Raw genomic sequence first — 10,670 nt, 5'->3', positions numbered from 1 at the left:
CTCGATGTCATCAGAGTATATTATATACTCTCATGATATCAAATGCGCAAAATAATTAAAAATAAGAGGTATAAAAGTAATAAAAAATTCAATGATAAATAATTTTCTTTTTAAAATATAACAATAATTATCCCTATTTCACTAGAAGGGCAATAATACGAATTCATTATTGCACTTTTATTAGAGTAAGTGGAACTAGGGTTCCCTTTATTCAGTGTTTGGAAAAAATAATGAATCACCACTATATAGTTGAGGCTTGAAGCACATAATTCATGATCGATGTACCTGTTTAAGCTGTGTGCTTTCAAAGGAGTCCATTCCAAATTTTTTTTTGGTTTTAATTTATTTATCTTATTTTTTTGTAATTCGCTATATATTTATTAATTACGTTAATAGTATTGTAAAATCACAATAATTATCATTTAATATTTTTGTTATGTATATGAAAATTACATAAAAGAAACTATTAATCACAATAATTAAGAATATAAAATATTTCATTATTTAATAAGATAGTAAAAGCAGACAACTCTTCAAATTTCAAAATACATTATATATTTAAAGATTACACTAAAATTTCTATAATCACAATAATTAACAACTTAAAATATTTTTAAAAATATATAAAAACTATGATTGACTCTCTATCAGTGTCACATAGATTAGAACAAATGAAAAAACATATATTATTTGAAAATTACATAAAATATACTCTAAATTACAAAAATTAATAACCAAAAATATTTTAAAAATAATCAAAAAATTTGATTAACTTTCCAAATTTCTGTCACATGCCAGCACGGCCCCTATATCTAGAGCCCGTTTGGATTGGCTTTAAGTTGGTCAAAATCAACTTAAAGCCCCTTTTTAGCTTTTGGACGTGTTTGCCTATTGCTGATTTTAAGCCATAAAGTTCTTAAAGTCAGTCAAAAATGAAAAGTTAGGATTCCTAACTTTTTTTTCCAAAGTGCTTAAAGTCATTTTCTTTGACCATGAAAATTACTTTTATATCCCTTATATTTTAACTAAATTCTCAAACTATCTTTTTTTATTCTTTTAACCCTAAAATTCACATCATAAGCACTTTTATCCAAACACTCAACTTCTTATTTATAAAAATAACTTTCAGCACTTCAAAGTTCTAAAAACACTTCATACATAAAAACTATTTTTTTTAAGCCCATCCAAACGGACTCCTAGTCTATTCAAAAAAAGCGTTCAATAGTTCCTTTATTCGTACTAGGGGAGATAGAAGAAAGCTCAATAAAAGCACCGTGTGAAACTTAGAAAAGATATTCAAAATTATTTTTATTTTTATTTTATATTATATTAACTTAAAATGAATTTTAAAAAGATAAATAATCATCAAGGATTCATATAATCTATCTAGTATATTTAAAATTGAGTCTCATTATTGCAACCTAATATTTTCCAAACACCTTCTACTAGGTGAGTGAACTATGACTGAATATATTGTAACCTTTAGATTTGATCATAAAATTTATTTAGGTATTCAAATTATGATTTATTATGATTGAACATTTAAATATATAATATTATATTTTTATTATATACTTTCAATTCACAAAATTAAAATAACTTAAATATACGCATATTTTCAAGCATCGTATTCATGTTTCTTTAAAGATAAAGGTACATATCAAAGAAAAAAAAATCTCAAAAAAAAAAGAAGTAAGTAAAAAATATTTTTAAAATTAACCAGTTAAAATATGTCAATTATATAAATTTTATATTAACATTAACCAAATGTAGAATCTTAGACTTGTTCCAATTAGTATTAATTTGTATAATTAAAAGAGAAGATATACTTTATGTGATAACTAATCTATGTAAATGAAGGCTTGGAAATACAAACCTAATATTTTTTTCTAAACTATGAGTCGCTAATAAAAATCACATTATCGTAAATTCAGATGATCAACTATAATACTTTACAATTTAAGTGTCGAAATAAAATTGATTACAAGTTTAATTAGGGGTGAAGTTAGTCATTTTACTACAGATCTAGCAGAACCCAATCATTTTGTCTTAAAAATAATTCGATAGACACAAATAATATTATATTAAGAACTTGATAAATAAAAATAATTAAGATTCAAAATCATAAATTAAAAATGTTAGCTCCGCTTCAAGAGTAGAACTCACGCTCCCTTATTAAACTTGGGGTTGAGAGGCCACGTATTATGTAACACAAGCCGTATAGACGATCCAGGTATTCCGTATATCATATCATACATGTATAATGGTTTTATTTAAAGTACGGACACGTGTTGCGTGACGTGGAACGTTGCCTTGGCGCTCCTCCTCTTTCCTCACCCTTTCTGTTTCTCACTCTACTATCTTTTGCTCACGCCACACGCCCTTTCTCTTTTTTTCAACTTCCTTTTTAGAGAGAGAAAGCAAAACACAAAGAATGCTCAAACACTGAAACTTTTCACTACAAAAAAAAATCGCTTTCTCGATCTGCTACTCTCTTCTACAGTTTAAAATTAAGGTATGTCCAATTTTTCTTCCTCACAAGTTTTTTTTTTTTTTGAATAGAGTTTGATCTCTGTAAATTCTCCTGAATTTTCTGTTCTTGTGCTGTTTCTTTTGCCACTTGTTAATTTTCGGGCTCATAAAAAAGTTGAATTGAGATATAGTCGTAACTGGAAAACCGGGAGGAGAAGGAAAAAGGGTAACAGAGTGTTAGGTGTGAGAAATTGAGTTTGAGTTTAAGAGAATGTTATTGAATTTTAGAGTAGTAATGGGGAATGTTGAATTTCGAAAAGTAATTAGGAATTCCACCTACTTTTTTATTTGATGGTTACTGGTTGTGATTTAGGTGGGCTGAAGGGGATAAATTTGTCATTACATCCTAAGTTATCTTGTAGATTCAAACTTTTGTAGTGTTTGCGTCTTTACTTGGTTTCCTAGGTGGGTACAGTGAATTTACTACTGTGCCCCTTACCTTTCTTCTTGCTCTTTGGGTTATGGGATGTGTGTGGACTTAGCACCATTATGAGCATCCTTCTCTATTGTGGTATTGAGAGGAGATTATGGGGTGTAGATCCTGTTTGGAGTCTGAAAGCAAGTTAATTTACCTAGAAAATTAGCTCATTTTTTGACTGGTATTTCAACCTTTGCCTTGTGTTTTTGCCTGGCTCTGGGATGAGGCCTTATGCTACATGGAGGCAATTATATAAGGGTATTGAGAGGTTAGAAGTATGTCTTTGGTTGGGGGAACGAGAGTGGCCTATGGATATAAATCAGGAGAATGTATAACATGATAAAGATTTTACTTTTTCTTTTGTCTGATAATGATTTCATAGTCCATTGTCGAAAGTTATGTGGCCGTTCAAGAGGGATTAAGTGGAACAGAATTGACTGGATTTCGACGGATCTGGCTAACATTGAACTTGGTAAAATGAAATGGATGTATAACTGGGAAAAAAGAAAGTCAGATGTATTTACAGTAATGGCTATATAAGCTACTACATCAAGAAGAGGCTTAAGTTATCTACTTATCTATATTTTTACACTATCTAGCATGTTGTAGCTTGTCCTGTCCTTGTTCAACCCGTAGGTGGTATAGACAATTATATGTAGTTAATTTTTAAGTCAACAAACATTACACTATCACATGTATACGAATTAATCCTTCATATAATTTCAAGCTTGGATGAAGTTAGAAGCACCGTCTGACAGATGAGTAGCTGACGTTCTGTATTTCAATAATCGTTTAAGTACAGAGGAACAGACTGTTTATCCAGTGTTCATTAAATCCTTGAGAATCGTCTAAGGTGTTAAAAGTATTAATTATAGGCAACAACATCAATACATACATAATTCGCTTATGGCGTTTTGTGAGGCAAAAATAGTTTAATTTAAAAGGCCAAATGGAAAAACTATAAATAACATGTTTGATTCTCCAATAAGACTAACTGCATCAGATAACATGCATTGCAATAGTTAGCTAGATTTTTGGTTCCAGAGGATAAATTTCCTCTTAGTCTCGTCAATTTAGGCCTATGATAACAAAGTCAGCTAGTTTAATAGGATATCTTGTACTGCTTCTTATTTAAACTTTTCACTTCTCTTTTTTCGTGGGAGAGGCAGGGCGCTAGTGTTCTCTCTATTTAGTAGTCTTACATAGTATTCGCATAGTAGCTTATCCTTCCTTTTTACTATTATATGTTACCTAGTTTTCTCTGTTTCTCTTGTTATTCTGCTATCGCTATTTTCCTTTCTACCCTGCTTTGATTACACTTCTTTTGAGTCGAGGGTCTTTCGGAAACAACCTCTCTACCCCACAAAGGCAGAGGTAGATCTGCGTACATTCTACCCTCCTAAACCCCATTGGGTATCCTGTTGTAGTTATAGAAGCCATCTCTGTTACCTCACATGGAATGGGATAAGATCACATGTGAAGACTGATCTGCAATAAAATATAACTAGTATGCCAGCAGTCAATAAGTTTAGTCCAGTCTCCAGATGTGTGTTTCATGCCATAAGTACTCAAGTCTGTCCATCTTGGAAAAATTTCACACCGGTGGCTGTTGCTATACCGGTTTCTGATGGTGATGCTCTGAATATATTTGCTGTGTTGGGTTCTGTCTAATAGATGTATTTTTTCTTTTTACTGTGATAACTTTGAATGGATTAGAGAAAATTCAGTGAATCATTTGTTTTCCCAGTATTCTGGCCTACATTCTCTATACCTTGATATATTTTTTGAATGAAGTATGGATTTCTATGTGGTTTGTTCATGTTGTGAAATTCTGTTTCTCTCTCTGACAGGGTTTTCTTTTCTGTAGTTAGTTGGGACAACACTCTTTATCAGTGACTACAAAAAGAAATTCTGATTGCACCTCTAATTTAGCACAACATCTACTTGGTTCCTAATACATGGGAAACAGTGAGGATGGGAAATCCTGTAAGCTTGAGAAACCATCTTCGCCTTCACCGGTAAGCAAAATTGATTATGATTATTGGTTTAGTGCCTATAAGGCATTTGACTTTCTTGTCCCATGGTTGATACGGTCTCTGGCTCCATATGAACCAGTTTAACCTAGATTTTTGCATATACATGATGTTTATACGCTTCTATTCCTTTCATATGTTGTAAACTATTTTAGAATTTCATCTCTGACTAGTTGGTTTTTATTTACATTGACAGGACCAGAGCAATCTCCATGTCTATCCTGATTGGGCAGCCATGCAGGTAAATAATTTTTTAACTATTTTTTTTATAGAAATTGTGAAAATTGTAATGTTTTGTGAATTAGCGTAAGGGTTTAACTAGTAAACGCTTCAGGCATATTATGGTCCTCGAGTAGCTGTACCTACATATTTCAATTCAGCAGTTGCACCTGGTCATACCCCTCACCCTTATATGTGGGGGCCACAGGTATTTTCCTGGCAGAATGTTTCTGTTTTTGTTGTAGAGTTATATTAATTGCTTTGAAAGGTAACTTATAGTCGGACTTTAAGTGCTTCATGACTAAATGTAGTCCTTTACTCCCACAGCCTATGGTACCCCCTTATGGTACCCCTTATGCAGCAATATATGCTCATGGCGGGGTTTATGCACATCCTGGAGTTCCAATTGTGAGTTTGTTTTCCCTGAGATCTATTTCTCTTATATTAAATGTCACAAATGCTCCTTGATTTCTATTATTTTTGGCGAAGCTCTTTAACCTGGAATTTGTGATCAAGACACTGGTGGAACCATAGTTAGAGCACTGATGTGTCAATGTTGCTGAACCTGACGCTTAGATATGATATCAGATTTCGTTTAGACTTTAGGGCGTTGACTAGCTACTTGGACGGACTGATTTCTTGTATGAATTGCAGACAAGTAACATGTAGGACAAAGTAAGCTGTTTTAACAGTTGTATAGCTAACTGATTCAGGAATTACCCTTGAAATTGAATAATAATCTAGTCCCAGTATCTGCGTCTTTATAAGTACACTACTCATCTATTGGAATGGAAGTTGGGGTATTTGCTATGTTCCTCAAGACAATGATGCAATAGGATCTCTTTTTGGTTCTTTTAGTCAGCTTAAAATTAACACACTGGGCATCTGACTTCGTGTTCTTCATTTATTGAAGTTCTTGTATAAACATTTGAACCACCTTTATTTGTTCCCTTTGTCTTTGGGGAAAAAAGGATTTTTTGGTTCAACTCCTTTAAGTAAGTGTTACATTTGTACCAGAGATTACTTATTTTGACTATGCATGTATTCAGCTTAAGACTGCATATCTGCATAATGTTACAGTAATGACAATGTATTGGCTCTCTTACTGATTGCAATTTTTTATTTTTTATTTTTAAAAAATAATTCCAGGGATCTCATCCTCCAGGTCATGTGATGGCGACATCTCCTGTTGTCAGCCAAGCCATGGTATATATGCCAGTTCGTTCTTAAAGCCTTTCAGTATAGATGGACCTTTTTGTTTCCAGAATGGGATTACTGTCTGATCTGTTGCTGTTAGCTCACTGTATGACCTGGGAATTCAATAAAGGCTAAATCACTCTACATTGTGTAGGATGGTGCTTCTTTGAGTTTAGATGCATCTGCCAAGTCCTCTGGAAATTCTGATCGAGGCTTGATGACTAAACTGAAGGAATTTGAGGGGCTGGCAATGTCACTTGGAAATGGCAGCACTGACAATGTTGAGGGTGGAACGGACAATGGACATTCACAAAGGTCTGTTAGTTATCAATAGTATTAAAGATCATTTGTGTCACTTGAAAGAAAATCAAAGATCATTTTCTTTTGCAAAAACAGGTTAAAAGGTCTTGTTCAGTTATTTCAGAACAATGCTCAACTCTCGCAGAATCTGATTATTTTCCATTTCTCATCCGGCATTATGGACAATATTTTGTAATTCTTCTTCTTGAACCAGTTGAACTAACTTTCAGTTTTCATATTGTGACCAGTGGTGGGGAAACTGAAGGTTCAACTGATGGAAGTGACACAAATGGAGCTGGGGTATGTTCTTCTCTGATGATAAATCTATGCATCTCAGTTTAGTAGATTCATTTGCACCAAATGAAAGCAGTGGATACTGATATTCTTTTTCTTGTATTCTAGGCCAGTGAGAGAAGTAAGAAAAGGAGCTGTGAGACAACTCCTGATAACTGTAAGAGTTTGATCTCTCTCAGTTTTTTATTTAATTGGCAGTTCAGAAGAGAGAAGAAATAGTGAAAGAACTCTGCATTGCACTGAAATTTCTTTCCAATTTCCAATTGTTTCCTACTTGAGTATTCTATGGAGGCTTTTGACTGTTGCCATATACGTCAAGCAAAGAAAGTACTTATCTAGTCATGTTACACTGCAGAATGACATAGGGCATTCTTAATTAAATGTTTGTAGCTTTGATAAATTCAGCATTTAACCTCTAAAAGATATGTCTGGGAAGTGATATTGATCAAACTTCTGGACCTTTTTTTTCTTGATATTTTCACCCACTTCTGATTTTGGCATGCATTGGTTATGTTAGGGGACTTATTGTGTATTCATCAACATTTTTTTTCTATATTGCGCTATAGATATTAGGTTTTTGGGTAAAGGGTAAAAAATGCCCCTCAACTTTCATTATTAGCTAACATTACCCTCCATCATACTATCAGGCAATTTGGGTTAAATGTTATCACTATTATCTTTTTCTGGATTTATACAAAGTAATTTGGTTGATTTCATTTTCTGATCTGTCAGTTCTTCGATTTTAAACAGCTGGTGATGATAAGAGTCACTCACGAAGATGTCAACATACTGGGGAAGTAAATGATGATTCTGAGAAGGCAATTGTTGCTGTTAGTCCTTGTAAGGTTGCAGCGAAAGTGACGGGAACAGTACTTTCTCCTAGCATGACAACTTTGGAAATGAGAAATCCTGCCAGTGCACATATGAAAGCTAGCCCAACCAATGGTTCACCACTCAGCCCTGCACTGCCAAATGAAACCTGGTTACAGGTATATATCACAAGTACCAGGTGAAATTTGATTATTATTTTTTTTCACAGCGACCTCCAGATGTCTGTAGGATTCTTCCTGAATCTCATGAGAAAATGCTTTCCCGTTTGAACCTAATTCCTATCATTTGTAACTATGTTCAGAATGAGCGTGAGCTGAAGCGGGAGAAAAGGAAACAGTCTAATCGGGAATCTGCAAGGCGATCAAGATTGAGAAAACAGGTAAGAGGGTAGTGTGCACATGGCATATAGATGCAATGGTTATTGATACATTTATGTAGATGGCCAACTACCATTCCGATCTCTAAACTGTTCCTTGTTTCCCCCTCCTTTCAGGCCGAAGCTGAAGAATTGGCAATACGAGTTCAGTCTCTAACAGCAGAAAACTTGACACTCAGATCTGAGATTAACAAATTAATGGAGAACGCAGAGAAACTGAAGCTAGACAATGCTGCTTTAATGGTATAAGCTTGTCCCATTTCAGATTCTCTTGCAGTTTTTTGATTATTGTTGAATCATTATCCTATGAGTCGTATTTGGAATGTTAATCCTTGTTTGAATTGCACAGGAGAGACTGAAAAATGAACCGCTAGGACAGACAGAAGAAGTGAGTTTAGGTAAGATTGATGATAAGAGGCTGCAACCTGTAGGCACAGTAAACCTGCTAGCAAGAGTCAACAACTCAGGTTCCTCGGATAGAACAAACGAGGAGGGTGAAGTTTACGAGAACAATAGCTCTGGAGCAAAGCTTCATCAACTACTTGATACCAGCCCCAGAACTGATGCAGTAGCAGCTGGGTGATCAATGATACAGCCCATACTTTAATTTGAGATCTTAAAATTTAGTCTGATTGTGTAATTTTGGCGTAATTTTAAGTCCAAAATTACTGCTAACTATGGGAGAGGAACAGAACAGGACAGTTGAATAGGATTACGGAACTTACAAGATTTCTAATTTTACCTACCTAGTTGTAGTTTACAGGTCAGGAGAACCGATGTGTGCTCTTTTCCTTTCTTTCTCTCTTCTGAGTTGGATGTGGCTATAATAGCATATGTAAATTTTAATGTTCGACATACTAAAGACTTGATTGAGGAAATGCTATGGAACCGAATGGCTGATGAAAGTGAGAAGCTTGATAATTGATAAATAATGTAGTGTGTTTATGATGTTACTGGTTCTCTATGCATCAATTAGTAGAACATAATACTTAGTGTACTTTATTATGATTCTTTTATCTTAAAAAATTAGGCACATAAATCCTTTTTTTTTTGTTCATAAAACATGTTCCGCCAAAATTCTAGCCTGTGTGAATGACATTCGGAAATCTAAGGCAATGTTTGAATATAGTGTTTAAAAGGTTTTGATATCCAATTCTATGGTTGTCTTGCGTAGTATTCGTATAATGTTAATTCCAAATCCCCCCTTTAATGAAAATTATGGAATAAGGCCAAGAGGATGTGAGACTTGTGGGGTGGTAGGTAGGTGGGTGTTCACAGATTGGTTTGGTTTCTCTACTAAAAATAGTTGAATCAAACCAAAATATTTTTAATTTTGTTTTAGTCTATTTGTTTCACAAGCACAGCATCACATTTAAATTCCAAATCTTAAGTAGCATGCCCAAGGCCAACATTGTTCGAACACACTTTTAAGTCTAATTGTTGGTAAATATTTTGTGTGGTATATTGTCGGTTTTATTTTTTCTTCAATGGCTTGCTTTCTAAGGGTTGGCCATTTTATTTGAATTTGGATGTCATTTATGCGGATTGTTAGACATGTGAAGTGGAAGAACCTCTAGAACTATATATGAATAAAGCAAAGGACTTTCTTAATTTAATTTTGTATAGGCTTAATTTTTTCTTTTCTCAAAACTTACGTAAAGGGTGGTTATGATTGCCTTCATTCTAGCCTGGGAAGGTTCTGTAGCATTAAACCCCCTCAAATCTTTTGTAAGATTCTTTTTGGAGATGAATAAAATGGCCAGTTGATTTTAAAGAAAATAGTAATAAAAGTTTTAGATATATTCATTTTGTGAAAGTAAAGAAAAAATTGTTGATTTCTAATATTCATTTGTAATAATTGTCTCGTGTCGATGTCGTTTTGCTATGATTAATTTATTATTAACTAGTTCTAAATCAAAAAATTGAATCAAACGCTGATTTTGATTTGATTAATTTTAGAAATCAATAAAATTGATTTAATTTTGATAAAGTGAAGCAAACTTGATCAGAAGTCCACAAGACACGTGTCATTTCACGGGGAGAATGCATTGATACGCAAAATATTAAAGAAGTATGTAAAATATTTAAAAGGAAATATCAGTCCATCTTTATTGATCAATAGAGATAACTTAATACTCTAAATTATACTTTGTTTTTATTATTTTCTTAATGAGCTTAAGAAAAATTAATTAATACAACATTTAAAATGGAAGGAAGGAACAAAAAAAATTCTTGATCCGCTAAAATAGGGTACTAGTATAACTCTTAAAGTCGATATATGTGTTGTATGGAAAATTCATTACAATGTCCAAACACAATATTAAATTAATTTAGAGAAGATGTATGATTTAGGTAGCAAGTGTATGTGTACTCTGTGAACATGACAGATCTAAACAATAATTTCTTATTTAGCTACTAGATGAGGGACAATATAATGATGGAATACATATATATTTCATGGGCCAAAGTT

General features: G+C 33.3%; 1 protein-coding gene across 3 annotated transcripts; it reads left to right on the top strand.

Annotated features, from left to right (window-relative positions):
• Positions 1-2,218: 2,218 nt before the first annotated feature.
• LOC129886492 (transcriptional activator TAF-1-like) lies at positions 2,219-9,148 on the top strand. Of its 3 annotated transcripts, none has more exons than XM_055961200.1 (13): positions 2,219-2,515; positions 4,822-4,968; positions 5,180-5,224; positions 5,318-5,410; positions 5,530-5,610; positions 6,352-6,408; positions 6,554-6,714; positions 6,948-6,999; positions 7,102-7,150; positions 7,744-7,982; positions 8,126-8,203; positions 8,318-8,443; positions 8,550-9,148. In XM_055961200.1, exons 2-13 carry the CDS (start codon positions 4,909-4,911, stop codon positions 8,781-8,783), a joined length of 1,275 nt encoding a protein of 424 aa, XP_055817175.1. In that variant the 5' UTR covers positions 2,219-2,515; positions 4,822-4,908; the 3' UTR covers positions 8,784-9,148. The 3 variants fall into 3 exon arrangements, with proteins under 3 accessions (XP_055817175.1, XP_055817174.1, XP_055817173.1); XM_055961199.1 differs by having other exon boundaries at positions 4,801-4,968; XM_055961198.1 differs by having other exon boundaries at positions 2,220-2,515; positions 4,818-4,968.
• The last annotated feature ends 1,522 nt before the right edge of the window (positions 9,149-10,670 follow it).

The sequence above is a fragment of the Solanum dulcamara genome, chromosome 4 (genome assembly GCF_947179165.1).
Source record: "Solanum dulcamara chromosome 4, daSolDulc1.2, whole genome shotgun sequence".
In the NCBI taxonomy this organism is placed as follows: Eukaryota; Viridiplantae; Streptophyta; class Magnoliopsida; order Solanales; family Solanaceae; genus Solanum; species Solanum dulcamara.
Note: the sequence above shows the minus strand (reverse complement) of the source record. Positions and strands in the feature narration are given on the sequence as shown.